Genomic DNA, 18396 nt, shown 5'->3' with positions numbered 1-18396 from the left:
TAAATTGGTGTGCGCATATAAATCAAGCGACCGCTCTTGTTTATTCGCAATCATTTTAGGGTAAATAAATCAAAACAATCAATCTTATCAATCATATATAATATATAATTAAATTTAAATGATATTAACATAGATATATAATATACTTTTAATATAGATATTTATTAAATGAGGTTTCTACTCATATGATTTTATGATTATTTGCATATTTGTGTAGCAAAATTTTACACCAATGATTTTTTTTTATGTGGAATATTTAGTAGTTTCAATAATTTATAATCATTAAAAAAAATAAGATTTCAAAATTAAAATATTAACTTGAATATATGTTTAACGCATATATCAAAATATAAGTATGTATTTTCATATGATCTATAGTTTAATTTAAACGATACGAAATATATATATATATATTAACATAAACACCTATTCAAATAAAATTATTTATTCATATGATTTTGTAATCATTGTATCTTATTATAGAAAAAAATTTAAACCTTGATCACAAAATTTTATATGAGACTCTTAACAGTTTTAGTAATTTATACTCGTTTTGAAAATTTTAAAATACAACATATACAAAAAAAATCTAAATTTTTATCATATACATGATTAATGTAATTATGTAACTTATTTTAATAATAAATAATTAAACAAAAATGATAGAAAGTATACAAATTGTTAGCAAATCTTTATTATTTAAAATCATTAATTGCCATATATATCTTAATCACATTAGGTAATTTCGTAGATTTTATTTAAGGAAAGAATCTATAATATCTTCAATTTGATAAATGAATGGTCTATAATGGACATACTATATAATATAACATAAGTTATTACAGAAGCTTAAAGCACCCATCATGTGACTCTTGAAATTCTACAATTATACCATAAATAATTGTTGTTTGTGAAATATTGATGTATAGTTATTGTGTGCTTTCCACCTGTTTATGTATAATGTGTTTGTTCTTTGCTAATGATGTATAATATTTTTATTAATAATATTGTCTTATTTCTGTTAATTCTTTTTGTTTGCCTCACAAATGAATATTATAAATGAAACATCAAACAAGATCAATGCTAGAGATATTTGTATACTAAATAGTGGAACAACACACATTATTCTGAAACACTGACTAAAACCGATAAATGTCACTGTTAACACTATACTGGGTCTTGCAGACTTGATTGAAGGGATATTGGTAAAGCCCATTTCACATTACCTAATGAGAGAAAATTTTCGATAAATAATGCACTATTTTTTCAAAATTCCAAAAGGAATTTGTTGGGGTTTAAAGACATATATCTTCAAAGATTTGGTACTCAGTCTCCAACTGAGGATGGAAAGAAGTATATGATATTACTCTTGAGAAATCGAGAAAACGCAAAGTGTTGGAAAAACTACCAAAACTCCCTTCTGGTCTACATCACACACATATATATAAATGTCATTGAATCACATTTGGTGATTAAAGGAAATCCTAACGGTTTTACTCTATGGCATGATCGCCTAAGTCATCCAGGCACCACAGTGAAGCAGAATCATCGAGAACTCATTTGGTCATTTACTGAAACCATCAACTATACAATACAAGAATTTTCTCAAAGACATGAGATCAATTATGAATATGTATGCGATCATGTTTAGATTTTTGATGAGTCAAGCGGGCAATCAAAATCTAGAGATGCGTCTAATGGATGTAATTACATCATATTTATATAGATCATTAGACACTGATATTTATATGATAATCCTCGAAGAATTTAAAATGCCAGAAAAATTAAGTTTCTAAACCTAAAGAGTTATGTGCAATAAAATTGCAAAGATCATTATGCGGCTTAAAACAATTTGGATGCATGTGGTATAATCGACCCAGTAAACATTTATTAAAGAAGGAAATGTGAACAATCCTATATCCGGATTTGTAATTGTTGTTGTATATGTCGATGATGTAAACATTATCGGGATACAAAGAGAAATGAAAAGGGCATCTGATTATTTAAAAAGGAGAATTTGAGATGAAAGATCTCGGGCATACAAAGTATTGTCTTGGCTTACAAATTGAGCATTCTGAAAAGGGGATATTTGTACATCAGCCTACATATACAAAGAGTGTGTTGAAACTATTCAGCACGGACAAAGCAACTCCACTTAGCACTTATATGGTCGTCCGATCACTTAATATTGAAAATGATCTCTCTCGACTACATGAAGAAAATAAAGATATACTTGGTCCTGAAGTGCTATATTTAAGTGCAATAGGAGCACATATGTATCTTGCAAACTGTACCCGACATTATATATTATTTGTCGTTGATCTTTTGGCAAGGTGCAATGCATCTCTACACAAATACATTGGAATGAGATTAAACATGTCTTTCGATATCTTCAAGGAACGATTGATTTAAGATTATTTTATTCTAACAACTCAAACGGAGAAATGGTTGGCTTTGCAGATGCAGAATATTTATCTGACCCCCCATAATGCTTGATCACAAACATGATACATTTTCACAGTTGGAGGAATGACTATATCTTGGTGTTCTCAGAAGCAAACACTTATAGCCACTTCTTCAAACCATGCTGAAAAATTTCTCTCCACGAAGCAAGTAGAGAATGTGGTTGGATTATACCAATAAGTAAACACATCCAATCAAGTAGTGGGATATCCGTCAGCCCATAACCACCCATCTTATACGAAGATAATGAAGCGTGCATTGTGCATATGAAGGAAGGATATATCAAAAATGGTAGAACCAAATATATTCCACTGAATTACGTCTCATATACCCAAGAACTTGAGAAAAATAAATAAATTGAATTGAGGTATGTTCGATCATGAGACAATGCTGCAAACCTCTTTATGAAATCACTATCTACTACGACATTTAGAAAACATATATACAACATTGGAATGCGTCATCAACAAAACCTGTAACAATCGCCTACTCGAAGGAGAGCTTCTAAGTTGTACTCTTTTTACCTTATTATGATTTTTCCAACTGAGTTTTCCAAAAAAGGTTTTTAATGAGTCAACAAAAGATGAAATATAGAAGACACTAATGATACTGATCTCCAAGGGAGGGTATTATAAAAGTCAAGCTTTTACGTGTGAGTTTTAAAATGAAGCCCATATCATTTAATTTTCACAGTATAACTTGTTGAATTCTTCTTCTATATAAAAAATATATCTCCTTCATTTTCAAAGTACGAAAGGTATTACCATCTTTCGTCTATCCCTATTTCTGTAGTATATTTTTATTCATTACTTTAATTATTTTGTAGTATAATAATTATAATTCATAACAATGAAATCCTATATATGTATTATAAATAGAAACAAAGTAATATAATTATAACAAAGAAGGCCTTTTTGACATCTTCTTAGTTTAACATTAATATTACATCCTATGCTGTTGGAGAACATTATAAAATTCAAAATAAACATTTAAAATCCATCAATAAATGTGACTTAATACACTTACATTGACAAAATATTATTAGGATCAATATATTGTTACCTACATTGAAAATACCTTACTTAACTTTTTTTTTCTTACTTGACTTAATAAATCAATTACACAAATATATATTTCAAATACTCCACCTCTACCATTTTTTCTAGACCATGAAAATTTCCTTAACAAGTACTATAGAGTTCAGACCATAATTTTCTACCTTTACGCAATCTAATCGTTTTATAAGTTTGTATGTAATGTTTCTTTATATCTTCGAATCTACCTTATTTTTTACATGTGTATGGAACTTTTATATAAGTATCTATCTAACATTTGATTATTTATTTATACCTTGAAATATATCTTATAGTTACAATACTAATTGAGTTTCTTATAATAATAATTACTCATACAGAGTTTTTTGTAATACATGTTTTAATGAATTGGTACTACTCATAAAAAATCGTTTGGTAAACCCTGTAAATTATCAAGATATTGGCTATCCTAAAAATAAATCAGATTTTTATTATCCTCAATTATACTAGATTTGATTACGATTTTGTACAAATACTAAAACATTGTCAAATTTTCTAAAACATTAATATTAAACTAATAACACACACAAAATTAAATTCTCCTCTCCACAAGATGCTTGATGATTGTGATCAATATATATTTAACTAATAAAGACAAAATTAGTTAATATTTATAATATTTGTATGGTGAATTAAGATACATATTTTTTTAAGATCACAGTTTTACGGGTTATTTATCAAATATACTAAATAATTACCAAGTATGAGATGAGATGAACAAACAAATAAGTAATTCATATCATAAAATATTAAAACAAATTTTCATAAATGAACTAAAATGACGGGTTAAATAAATGGACTATCCTCTTTTGGTTTTTATATAATTATATTTATATGAACATATGTATTTGTGTAAAATAATATAACTATAAATACATTTTGAATTTTTTTTTGAAAATTATTATTCTAAGCTTAAACGATGAATATATTATACATTTTAAAATAAGATTTTATCTTTTATTCACATATAGAAAACTGAAAACTTAAATACTGATAGCTGTAAAAATCATCTAAACCCAAAAATTTAACCCACTTAACAATTTATAAATTAAAAGCAATCCCGCGCTTTCAAAGCGCCGATTAAAATCTAGTATTTGTTTATTGTATTTGATACGTCTGGTTAACTTCAACAATATCCAACTTTTTAATAATAATCTGTAATAAATAGTTGTTAGCTGATTATATAGTTTATCATACCAATTCTTTTAGATCCATTTTAAATGTATTATGGACGAAGATCATGTCTGCCAACAAATAAATATTCCGTTATCTAGTCAGATGAAAAGAATGAAAAATTAGTTTTGTGATATTTTTTTGACATATAAATACTAAATATAAACATAGACATTTTAGAGTACTTGAAATGCACAAGAGTCACTCTACATATAAAAACGGCAAATGATGTAGAGACAAAGAAGCATACATAATATAGTATTTGACAATTATATTTTGATAATGTCAATATTGGTTAATTTGAGATAACAAATAACAAAGCGAATTATCATTGTGGCATCTATTATTTTAATTATTGAAAGTGATCTACTTGAGAAAAAAATAAGAGATAAAACACACAATCCATAATATCCATTTAGGCAAAGTCATATACATAACATCAATTCAAAACTTTAAAACAAGAAAACAACATTGTCATCGTTCGTCGCATATGTAGGGAATGTTTATTACATATAGAAATGTTCATAAATGATAATAATTAGACATATTAACCAGAAAAACCAAAAGATAAATGTGTTAACTATAATATAATAGTCTTACCAAATTATTTACATTTAATTTCTTGTTAGCATTTGCTGTGGAAGGGAGACTATCAAGACATCTATGTTATAAAAATCTGTGCAAATTTTATCGTCGTTTGTAATGTCTTACTGAGGGTACGTTTAAAAAAATCAGATAAGTTGATGAGAATGAAAAAAATATTGCGCTTAAATGATTAACCGCAATTTTACATTATTACATGGATATTTCACTGGAATCTATTCATTAAACACTGTAGTAAAAATATTAATATAGATGATAATAATTGTGTTACACTCGTATAGTGAATTTTAGTCGGTTAATACAAATAATAATTAAACAACAATGAAGGAATACATGCTACTGACACATGTTTAAATTCACGTGTCATATTCAGCATAATATTGGATAGATTGACATTCCATAATACAGTTTAGTGAAACATTAGCCAGACATATAATTTTGTATCTATAAACTAATTATATTCACTAGTTATGATGATAACTCACATGGCCTAACCCAAAAACTTCACTCCGAGTAACATGTTTAGTACACAGTTATTATAGTTTAACGTATCTGACTAATATAAATATATAAACACAACCATATATACATACAATGAAGATATACATTGTACAAATATTGGCATCACTTTAATTAATCAAATTAAAAAATTTGTGTATGAATAAACCTTTCAATATATGGTTAATTAACACATTAGCCAGTCAAATGAAATTTCAGGCAAAACGGATGAGGTTATAAGGAAACTCAAAAGTTTGATTTCGTCTTCTCGAGAAGTGTCAAGAACTTTGAGACATAGTCCATAGTTACATTGTCGCTGTGAAGGAAAACAAGTGTCTTTCGAACAATCTTCTGCCTTTTTTTGAATAACGCCAAAAAAGTTCTTGAGTTATTGACAGATGTCTTTTCACTATCAATGGATTATGGCAAAAGCTAATACGAGACGGCTTCTTCATATTAAAACTTACAATTACTTTTAGATCCATTATCAAAATTCTTCACTGATCAGAATCTAGGACAAAAGAAAAACCATTCTCTATAAAAATTATAAATATAAGCTTAATCAATTAGATTCAGACTTAATGAGCACCGAAAAGCAAAACTTTAAAGGTGATAGAGAATGAAAAAAAAATTACAAGCGCTAGTAGATTCAGAAGATGCGAGGATTATCGAATGTTTACCATTGAGTCGAAATCAGTTGACAAATCAAGAAGGATGGCATTTTACAAAAAAAAAGTTGAAGATATACGGTTAAATCTGGTTACCAAGTGGAAAGAAAGTATCCTGATATAGTTAGAGCACCACCAATGTTTGGACAGACTATTACATCTCTGAAGTGTTTTTTTTTTGAAAATTCGGTGTCTCCCCTAGGATTAAACACTTTTTACAGAAAATTGTTGCATGTTGTTTATCGGTGAAGAAAAATCTATATGCAAGAGGTATACAATGCAGCATGTAGTGTGCCAGATGTGACACAGAGGAAGAAACCATTAATCATGTGTTCTTCGAGTGCCCACCTGTAATTCAAACATGGGCACTTTCAACAGTTCCTACAAACCCGGATAAATTCCCTTCGCATTCAATTTTTGTAAACATGGATTACTTATTTTGTAGAATAACACTGCAAGGAGAGAATCATCATTTTGTTTGGATCTTATGGTATATTTGGAAGGGACGTAATAATATGGTCTTCAACAACATAAATACAGATCCCATAGAAACTCTTCAATTGGCAGTAACAGAAACAACAATTTGGTTTGGGGCACATGCACAAGTAATAAGTCTGGTTGTTCAGTTATCCAAATTGGAGGATGAAGACTTACCTCAACGATTGGACCACTAGAGTTTTATTGATGACTCATGCATGGAAGGACGAGGAAATTTACTCGGGTCAATGATGGTATAGAACTATGGAAGGTTTTGAATGACCCATGGGGGGAAGAAATACGAGGCCCAATATTTCATCCTTACATGCAGAGATCGAAGCCTTCATTTGGGCTATGGAAAACATAAAGAATTTAAAACAATTTCATGTAACTTTTGCAACAGATTATTTTTAATTGGTAAAGATGATTTTAAAACCGTAAGATTGACATGCATTTGCATCATACTTGGAAGATATTCGCATCCTCAGGAGAAGCTTCAGTCACTTAGAGATTATTCATGTATCAAGAGTGAATAACGTAAGTGCAGACAATCTAATATGCAGTGTTAGTAAATAATTGTCGTACGTTGTTCACATAGACACAAAGTTATCAGTTTAGCTGACATAGTTTTAATTGAGTCAATTTAAGTTGATGACAAAAAAAAAACTTTACCACAAAATTTGATCAAAATCACAATATTATATATATTTCTCCAAACTCATCAAATCAAATTCAAAAATATATTGTAAAGAATATATCACGTAATAAAATGAAAATTTCTTATTAAGATGAGATTTGTAGTGTATCAACATGATTGTGGGAACTGAAATTTACACTGTCGATTTCCGTGATTGGAGGAAAGTCAAGAAGCCCTAACTTTTTCTGAGGTCCTGGATTCTCTGCGAGAGCCAACGTCAAGTGACCAAATAAATGTGGAAAACATGAAAAAACAACAAAACAAATTTATGGAGAGAGTAGATCTTTATTTTGAATCTGCGTAAGAGCGTTGCGATTATTACAAAAGATTATAAAATCTTCGGACGCAAGAGCTGTCATCGAGTCCCCTAGTTTTAGCTACCAAAAACCTTAAACCTAGTTGAGTCGCAGCTCAATAACAACAAACAAAAATGATACAAAAAAGATTTTGTTGATTTTCGGACTGAACCTTATGAAAGGCTACCTACGTACACGTTTCGATGATCAAGTTGAACATATTTCAATTAAAAGAGTGGAACAAGAGATCGAACTGCATGTGTGAGTTCATCTAGTAATTGAGCGAGGCATAGGAACTGAGCATGTCGAGTATAATGCTTAAAATTCTTAAGTGCAGAGAGTTCTAAAAGTATAAAAAGAGTCATTTTTGTGCTCCTTGCTTCGGCTCTCCTTATATTCCTTCAAGGTTGGGCATCCTTTCCTTTTCTGCCCTTGGGCCCAAGTTTATCTATTCGCGGAAATATCTCCTTTTTTCCAATCTTCGTAATTATCCTTCGAAACTTGACATTTATCTTCTCTTGTGAATATTAGATAGACCATCATAGTAGTTTTGGGCTCATTCTCGTCCAAAATCGTAAGTGGGCTTTTGCCGTGTTATAGAACCTTTCCAAGCCGTGCTATCGACTCATGTGTTCTTACGATTTCTTTGAGAAATCATATTTGGTACGATGTCGGTTTTGCGAACCAATTGTGTAGTCAAGATAATTATGGTGTTAAGTTAACCGTTATCGTTTTACACGATTGATTTAAATTCATACGAGAAAACAAGTCTTTGTTAAATTTATCGTAAAGTTTAAACGGTAATTCCAATCGAGACGAAACAAGAGACATGTTAGTCGAGGCTCGAAGGGGGAGAGCTGGTCGCCTTATGGCGAGTTGGACGTGGTCCGTCCTACTCGCTTTATGGTGATTTGGACGAGGTTTGTCGATCTTGATCCTACTAGGCCGATGGCGAGTTGGACGTGGTCGACCCTACTCGCCATATGGCGAGTTGGACGAGGGCGAGGTCGTTTTGATATTTTGGAGATTTCTATTTAGAACTTTTCTTATTTCGAGAAAGTTTCTTAAGAGTAGCAATCTTAGACGTTGATTCCATAAATCGCCAAGAGCTTCGTATACTTTTGGAACCATTTCGTTTGGTTTACGAATTTTTTTTGTAAACGTTTTTCGAAAGTTGATTTGCGGAAGATTATCTCATAGATTATGCTATGATGTTTTTCCGCGGAAACTTTCTGGATTTTGTTTGATGGAAGACTGTTTCATAGAACTCATTTATCGTAAAAACCTTCTCCGAGAACGTTTTTCCGATCATGTTTGGGTAGAAATATACGAATTTTGTTCTTGTATCCTTATGCAAATTAGTTTTGCTTATGCCGTATAATTTCACCGACATTTTCAGATCTTATTTTCTTAAGGCATGAGTTCTCTGAGGGTTTGAGCAGTTGATTTTGCCATGACCGATTTTGACCCCAACAATAATATATGTAAAAAAGAAAAATATTGATTCTAAAACAATTGGAAAAAATAACTCAAAGAAAGAAAAAATAGATATATTTAGATGTTAAATCTGTAAAAAAGAAAAAATATTTAGAGTGATTGGTTTAGGAATGAAATTATTACTTCAGTGCATGCAGTTCAGTGTATAACAATAAATCTGAGTGTATACTATCGCTCTTAGATATCAACTATAAATAAAAACAACTAATTTGAGGCTTTTTAGAAGTGCCATATAGGACAAAATATTCCCCACCAATCAAGCTGCCAGGTTATCGCGGATGTTTAACTGACGGCCCCGAACCATTGAAACCCGTCAAGATAACAGCCCGTTTGCAAAGGTTTATGTTTGTCTTTCCAACTCTGGCTTAACAGCAAAAATATTCATTCAATAAAGCTCTATAGTCTCTTGACTCTAACCTCATCCGCTTATAGACCTTCAACCTTCCTCCTCTCAGAAATCACCGGTTACGATATGGAGTCGTTTATCACAGCCAATATCCCCGTTTAACACTTACTGCTGATGGAACCCAAAGACTACCCAAAGACTTAAGAAACAAGTTACGTCAATTTTCTCTTTTCATATCCTCATTCAAATACATCGATAGCTATATATACATGAAAGACCAAGTAACTACACTACTATCCCATTAGCATTACACGTTAAATAATTCCACCAATATAGGAGCAACACTAATACACGTATTTCTAAACCCTAATAACTGTTTACTCTCATCAAACTGCTACCATTAATTTCTTCCCCAAAGCATAAAACCGTCAACTATTTGGCTTCCCCTCACCAATTCTATAAAATCCGTCATAGTTAGAAAGCATGATCTCTCTAACAACAAGCTTCTGGTCAGAAAAGCTGAGGAAATTCGCCGCCTTTCTGGCGCTCAGTTCAATCATCCATCATCGGCGTTGTAAGACATCGCCTGTATTTGATTTTATATATACTCTGTTTCATCTATTTTATCATTGGATTTGACAGGGTGAGATCTGTAAAGATGTGATCTATCTGAAAATTGCAGCCTATCAAAAATTCACAATTGAATTAGCTTCAGTTGTGTGTATATCTAAAGTATCTTACTTTTACTTACACTCGTGTCTATTCAATGTTATAGATTATTTTCAAAATACATGCAGCGATTAAGTTGAGTCGTATGTCCGAAAACGCATTCACGAGATCATTCAATAGCCTGCAAAACATTGTTGGAGTCAAGTGGGTTTCCTTCTTCAGTATCAATTTGTTTAGTTTGAACTTAGAAAAACATTATTCACGAGATCATTCACTTGAATTACAAATATTTTCATGAATCTGTTTGTTTAGTTGATTAAAAATGTGCTTTTCAGGATTAAGCTTAATATAAAAGCACTAGCAGTTCAGAGTGGCTGAGGAAGAGTAATCAAATCCGAGCAAAACATGTTACCTTTGTAAGCTGTCTTTTTTTTTTTTTTTTATGGAATATGTATATTCATAGCATGCTACGTGTTTGATAAAATGCCTCACAGAAACTCCATATTCTTACATTCCAGTAGCTTATGCTTGAAGATTGTTTTTTATAAAATCTAATCAAATTTTGTCTAAAGTTATATATTTGCAGGTTATCAGTTTGACATGTATTTGACTGGACAATCTTGAAGTATCCACAGTTTGGCTCTAGCTCCACTCTAGCTCAAAACCAAGAGTAAGTAACATCTCTTTTTTTGAGTTTACATAATTTAAAACCTCTAGAGCATATTATCAAATCCTCACGATAGTATATGTGTTCTAACAGTCGAGTCTTACACGTTAACCAGCTTTGTATCCTCCAGCGCCATCTGGTGAGAGACCAGAGAAACCTTCGGGTGAGCTTTTAACTGTACTACCCGCATATGAAATAATTGTTAGCATCTTATCTCTAGAGCTATTTGTATACCTGTCACATGTGTTGCTAAGTTCCTTCTTGAGGTTTTTTAATAAGACATTCAAGATTTCTTTTCATTAAGTGCCTTTTTCCAGTTGATGTTCATTTAATAAGTCTATGGTCTATCTCAGTCACTTTAGACACCAAAACTTTTCTATTTCTGTTAAATTTCTAATAGTAAACTTCATGTAATTTCTATGAAATCAGCAACAACACTAACAGTTTCATGTGTCATGCATGAGTTGAGTTTGCATGTGTTAAATATTCGTTAAAAAGATTTGGTTAGTTTGGGGCACATCTGTTTTTTTTAAAAGATTCGGTTACAGGGAATGCAAGACAATCATCATTTTGTAACTGCTGTTATTCTCATAGATTAATTATATGGCCAGATTATTCCACTGCATCTACTGATAGTTACAATTTTAAAATGCCTAACTATGGCATTGTCATTCTACCTCACACACACAAAAAAATTCTAAAGCAATTGTGCTACAAAAAATCTACAAAATTGTTTGAATAAATATGTTTCTCACATGTTTGGGTATGATTCTTACAGAACCTGCAAACCTGTAGCTTTGGCTAAGCTGAGGAAGAAGCAAGAGAGGAAGAAGGAAATGAATTAAATGATGAATCGCAAACTTACTGGCTGTTCCAACAGATAATTGTGAAGGTGATGTGTCAAGCTCTGGTCTGGTAGAGACTAAAGAAAGGGTATTATAAGCAAAAAGGCTGAGTGAGGAAAGTAATTGATAATTGTATACTTGAGTCAACAATAAAAATTTATATATTCTATACATTTGATTTTTTTTGGCACAAAAAAATTCAAAAATTTGTAAGTTTTTAATTTTTTTTTCGACCAAAATATTTGTGAATAATATGAAGATTTTGGTGACTTTGATGACGGGGAGAAATAAAAATTGAATATTTTGTCAAACTATAGTCGTAACAAGCGTCAGCTTATAATTATATAATGATAATATGATATAGAACGTAAAACCATATGTTGTTGAGTCTGAAGAAGGATAAATGAGATTATCTAAATTTCTTCATAATATGAAGAGTATGGAAAATGCGTAACAATAGTCTTCCAGCAGAAAAGAGATCACATTGTGAAAGATCATCCTCAATTAGAGCTACAAACACATCACTAAAACCAAAAGCAGAGGCATTGCGAATGGCAGTCAAGCAAATGAGGATGCTAAATTTTAAGAAAGTTGCTTTCATCAGTGATTGCAAACCAATCATATGTGTTGCAACAATATACCGGTCAAACAACCATCCCAAAGGTCCGTACCACAGAGTCTCCATGTTACAAGATATAATGGAAAGCTCCAAATCTTATGATTTCTCCTTTTGTTATGTCCCTACAAATAGGCTGACTTTGGTGGATGAATTAGCCAAGAATTCTAGATGTAACAATCAAAGCTATGTAATACGTTGGTTCTAAATTTATATTAAAATATGTTGAAAAAAAATATAGCAAATAAACTTATTAAATTAAATACAATGTAATTATTTGTTTCACAATTATATGTACATTGTTCGCCTCAACACCAAGAACACACTTCTACTTTAAAAACACCGTTGACATTATACATAAATTTGACAAGAGGAACATAATAAACTCTCAATATGCACTCAACCAACTTAGTATCCTATGTGAAATACAACTCTCAACAACATATAACAATTACAACATATACAATTTGTATTAAGTGAGACTGATTCTATAAATTTGTTATTTAAACAATATCATAAATTCTAAAATTTTATAAACCATAATCCCCTCGTAGCGCGGACCACGATCTAGTAGCTATAAAACTAATTTGTGATTTTGAAAAATACATGGTAGATACCTGAGATACTTAAATACATTAGATACTTAAAATACACGAAAGCTGGTGTATATATATATATATATTTTCTTTTCTTATAGTACAATCTTCACCATTTCCCTACTTAGTGAATTATTTATCTTATCAAATTCAAATACTACTGGTAATATTGCGGATCTAATTGGTTGAAACTGTGATACTAACTTTGTTGCAGAATTTTGGTGTAATTTTTAATAAGAATCTAGCTGATAATATTATGTGTTATAAGATTCACAGATTTGTTAAGTACTTTTTTTATGTCATAGGAAAATAAGTGTCTACAGCCAAAAAAAAAATATTTATAATTGTAGTCGGCAACTAGAAAATTTATCCAGAGTGGCGGCGACGCAACCGCCTTAGCGATCAAATAACACAGAGGAACGGAGATAAAAAAAAAAAGCTTTACGCTTTATCTTACACGCAGCGGCCATGAGTAGGACAGAAGAAACATCGGCTGGCTGCATTGTCGGAATCTGCTCTCTCGTTTCTCAAGCTTGCAGATTCTTACGTATCCTACTCTCTTTGCTCACTGAAGGTTCCAGGAACAATCATCATCATCGAAACAGAGATCATTGGAGCTCAGATTGAAGCTGCTTAGTCAGAGAAGATTACAAGAGTTCTCTCACCTCTTCAAGATCATGCTTTTTTATAAAACCAAACCAGACGGCTATTTACCACTTTCTTGTGAGGTTTTGTTAATAATAGAAAAAAACATAAACTTATGCAGACAAAAAGCATTATTAAATCGACGAGAAACGAAACTTTTTTTATCAAGAATTTAACATTCTTTATTCTTTCAATCTCTATACACATTCAAAGACCCTATATATGTATTAAAATATGTCAATAATCCCATGACCATTAATGTGGATCATGGTTGGTTTCTTCTAACTTGCCTGTATTTATGTTTTTGGCTAAAATACGAATATTGTTCAAGAAAACCACCTTTTACGAGAAGACGGGTCTCCCCGACGCTCGAACCGTGGCTATGAACACCCAAAAGATGGCACACAAGGCACCCACTATTGATAAGACAAGAAACCCTCTGTTTCTGCTACGTTTCTTTGCTACTACGGTAGTGGTCGCTGGCGTTCCATTAGCCTTTCCACTGAACCTCATACGGCTGAAGCTAGACATACGCACAAATGTCCGGTTAATAGGACCCTCGCACGCAGAGGCTGGCGTTGAAGGTATCGAGTCCATAAATGCCCACAGGGCCGATGAGAACGGGCTTGTTCCACCACCACCATTTTCGCCTTCCTGGTCTTGAGCAGTTACACTCGTAGTAAGATTTGTGGAACCGGGAATCACATCCACACCTAGGCAAATAGTGTACACAAGTATCAACAGAAGGGCTTATGGCTATTGCGTTTAAAGGTCATAACAAGAGGGTTTGATAAGCAACAAACAGCAGAATATCATATATACATATAACTGTCTTGGTTCAAGTCGAAGAGAAATGCAGAAAAAACATATGTGCTTGTTGAAAAATCATAATTTAGAAGACACCATAGGTGAATGCTTTGAGATGAGTATGATTTTTAAGTACCTGATGAAGGTGAAGCAAATGCTCCAGAGATAATAGATTGCGGTTGATCAAAGAGAACAGCTTGATAATCATCTTGAAACCAGAGATTGTCAGTGAATTGACTGAGATTTGGGTTAGGATCCATGATGTTGTTCAGCTTGTTCTCAGGGGTCTGGTCCTGGAACTGTTGATAAAGGGATTGGTCTTCTTGGTCTGATGTGTGAGCAAAATTACTCAGAGAAGAAGGATCAGCAGAAGTTCCCTGAAGAATAGGTTCCATATCCAAAAACATGGAAACGTCATGGAACAACTGGTCAAACTCATTAAACTCTCTAAATTCACCAGGGTCCAGGAACTGTTCGGGTTTCTCAGTTGAAGAAGCTCCGAGTTCAGAGGTCAGAAGATCATCCATTTCAATGTAATCTTCCTGCTCAAACACAAAAGGCCCCACACCAGAGTCATTGGGAACTGACGTGACTTCAGTAGACTCAAAAGTCGAGGGCATGTTGTATGGCTGGACGTTTGGCAAGAACTCTCCAGAAGAATTGTTAACGAACTGCAAACACAATTATTATCTATGCAGTGAGAAAAGCAAAACAAAACGAACAGGTGAAACAAGGGCACATATGGTAAAAGATCATCTCCCACATTTAAAGAGTGAAGAAACTGACCTGGGGAAAACTAGAAGCAAGGCCATTAAAACATGTTTGAGGAACCCCAGGCGCATATGGGATTCCATTGAGAATCTCGTCGATATCATCTAACTGAACATTGACAGGATTGAAAAGTGTAGCATTATCCACCCGAGGAGTATCTTCAAAACGAACCACAGGTTCCTCAGGAACAGCAACTTCATAATCATCATCGACCCATTCTTCTTCCTGGAAGGGAGCACCATAATCCTCACCGTTTTTGGGACCAGCCCCACTTTTCTTGAACAGCTTATAAAGAGCATAATACTCCTGAAAAAAAAAAAAAAAAAGCAATCAATTAACAAAAGAAAGACACCAAAATTATCGTTAGGGCTATAACTCACTGTAAGAATCTATACCTTGGCGTTCTTACATCTGCCGAGCTCTTGTTCATCCATGGTGTACTCGTGCATCACCCAATCAGTACGCTCACCATTAGGAGCACGACCTCTGTAGAAAACAAGTGTCTTTTTGAGTCCTACCGATCTCGAGTTGTAGACGATGACTCGATCTTTCCCTGTGGCCTTCCAATACCCAGTTGCTGTGCCTCTACCAGACCTAGCTGCGTTTGGATACTTCCTGTTCCTTGGAGTAAAGTAAAACCACTGTCGATCTCCCGTCTTTAGCACCGATTGACCTGAATCAATTGATCGAAACGGTGAAGACGACGATCCTACAAACAGGTCAAATGGAATCAAAATCGAAAGCGTACCAGGCAATTCTTCAGGATCCAATTTGTAAACATCGACCACGCCGATTGCATTGACTCTAAGCCTTCTCTTGCAAATCTTCCTCTTCAGATAATACATCACCAGCTCCTCATCTGTCGGATGAAATCGAAACCCTGGCGCACTGAATTTGCCTCCTTTTAAACACGAATCCGCCATTTACTTTACTATCAAAGCAAATTTCTTCAAGATAACTCCAGATCCCTCCCTACTCTCTCTCTTCGTCTCACCAGCTATCTGATGAATCTCTCGTCTCTAGCAGCCGTTCCCATCACTTGGCCTACCGAGACCATTTGGGCCTTAAAATACGATTATGCTAGCCCACTAAGTTGGTGGCCCCGTAATTTAGAAGAGTTCTCTCTTTTTTTGTCCCCCATCATCTTAACTTTCAAACAAACTTTATATTAGCACTACTGGTGTATCTGCTCTTCGTGCAGACTGTAATTTTCATATGAGTGGATGATTATTAATCTTAGGTTGTTAAATGAAGATGTTCATGAGATGTAATCATGTAAATATTAGGACTTGTTTCATGAAAATTTTATGTTGGTTTTGTCGTCAATGTGTTGCCTAAACGTTTATATTGGCGTGTGTTGAATTGCCGTTAAAGTTTTTATGATCCGTACAGGTTTTGTTCCGTTGCCCTATGGCCTATGGGTGGGTGTTGTTTACTAACAAAACTGTTTTTATTTTATTTTAAATGTGTCTTTTTAAAATACCGTAACATCTAACGATACTAAAAGTGTTTAATCCTCAAAAGAAAGCATGTCTACGTCAGATTAAAAAATCAGCCAATTAGAGAGTTTGGTTTTGCCATGTCACTATCGCTTGTTGACTAAACATAATACGCCTAAACCTATCCTAAACTCCGTCTCTTCCGCTTCGTTTCAACCAATTCTAAACTATGTCTTGCCGTTACTACGATCCTTACTTCGTCAATCAATGATGGTACTCACTTCGTTCCACCTCCCATTGATTCTTTTCTTATATAAATCGCATCGTCTAAACCTAAATCCATCCAAAATTGAAAAGATATTCTCACACACTTCTGTTCTCACCGTCATTGAAGATATCCAACTCTCTCCATGAAGACTTCCAAGCTAAATGTATGGAAGAAATATAGTAGGGTTGAAGTGATTTTAGATGCTCTTAGGAGGGGTGACCTCTACGGTAATATTTCTAAACTTTTATTTAATTCTTTTTTTTTTTTTGAAAGAAAAACTTTTATTTAATTCATCTCCAATGTTAACATATTTTCTGCTTGTTATAAACCAAGTGGTGATCGACCCATATCAGGCCCAAACCGTCCGGCCCATCAGCTATCCCTCCGGCCCATTCGCTAATGACTTAGGTGAATGAGAGTTTACATTTATCTATACTTGATGTTTATCCTTTTCCATATGTATTTAGGATAAGTACTATTTCCTATTCCTATTAGGAATATGATTTCCTTTTCTCTTATGACGGTCTAAATAAGACGGTCTAATACTTGTATAAATATAGACCTCTGGTCATGAGTAATAATAAGCTTACACATCATCTCTTTTATAGCACGTTATCAGCACGATAGCCTCTAACTCTAAGCCCCCACGAAATTCCTTAAACTCAGCTGAATATCACAAAACCCTAATTCCGGCGGAACTTCAAAGAGATCGTTCTCCCAAACCGTGAGGACCCAGACGACGAGCAATATATCAAATTGAAGCTCTCACCGAGACGAATCAGACGCTGCAAACCGTTTGTCGATCCGATCACTGACGCGCCGTCACGCTCTGCTACACTCTTTCTAGACGTGATCAAGTAAACCAGACGTTCTCCTTCTTCCCTGTTCGTGATCCGACCAAGCAAGCAGCCTGTCCGCGACCCGACTCGAAGAACGATCAGGGCCTCCTTCTCTCTTTGGTGGTCCAAATCTACACTCCATAAGTTTCTAAAGGTAAAACTCGAAACTTAAAAGAACCTACACTGAATTTGGTTGATTGATAAAGATCTGAACCATTAAAATTTGAAGAACCCTAATCTAGGATAATAGAAACCCTAACATATGGAACTAAGTTTTGGTTAGATTGTTTTCCTGTTAAGTTGATAGATCAATGGCTGTTAGGGTTGCTAGAACATTGATTGATCAGTAAGGGCATTGAAACCCTAAATCTAAATTATATGACCCGTTTCCTTTATGATGTTTTGAAAATCTGAAATATCAA

At 33.2% G+C, this 18396-nt stretch overlaps 1 protein-coding gene and 1 long non-coding RNA gene across 2 annotated transcripts; one reads left to right on the top strand and one right to left on the bottom strand.

The window, feature by feature from the left end:
* The first annotated feature begins 6204 nt into the window (after positions 1 to 6204).
* Positions 6205 to 13724, top strand: LOC106375837. The gene is made up of 4 exons (XR_002659304.2): positions 6205 to 10685; positions 10817 to 10897; positions 11054 to 11151; positions 11242 to 13724. It is a non-coding gene; the product is annotated as an uncharacterized LOC106375837 (long non-coding RNA).
* A 265-nt stretch (positions 13725 to 13989) lies between these two features.
* Positions 13990 to 16478, bottom strand: LOC106445400 (NAC domain-containing protein 17). The gene is made up of 5 exons (XM_048760386.1): positions 16177 to 16478; positions 15824 to 16101; positions 15444 to 15734; positions 14794 to 15328; positions 13990 to 14563 (listed from the first exon to the last, which is right to left on the bottom strand). Exons 1-5 carry the CDS (start codon positions 16349 to 16351, stop codon positions 14193 to 14195), a joined length of 1650 nt encoding a protein of 549 aa, XP_048616343.1. The 5' UTR covers positions 16352 to 16478; the 3' UTR covers positions 13990 to 14192.
* Between the last annotated feature and the right edge of the window lie 1918 nt (positions 16479 to 18396).

This window comes from Brassica napus, chromosome C6 (assembly GCF_020379485.1).
Source record: "Brassica napus cultivar Da-Ae chromosome C6, Da-Ae, whole genome shotgun sequence".
Lineage (NCBI taxonomy): Eukaryota > Viridiplantae > Streptophyta > Magnoliopsida > Brassicales > Brassicaceae > Brassica > Brassica napus.
Note: the sequence above shows the minus strand (reverse complement) of the source record. Positions and strands in the feature narration are given on the sequence as shown.

Coding starts and splice junctions, on each gene's coding strand:
- LOC106445400 (XM_048760386.1), bottom strand. CDS start 16,351: ATGGCGGATTCGTGTTTAAAAGGAGGCAAATTCAGTGCGCCAGGGTTT. Junction 16,102..16,176: donor GGATCCTGAAGAATTGCCTG/GTACGCTTTCGA, acceptor CAATTGATTCAG/GTCAATCGGTGCTAAAGACG. Junction 14,564..14,793: donor ATTTGCTTCACCTTCATCAG/GTACTTAAAAAT, acceptor CTATTTGCCTAG/GTGTGGATGTGATTCCCGGT.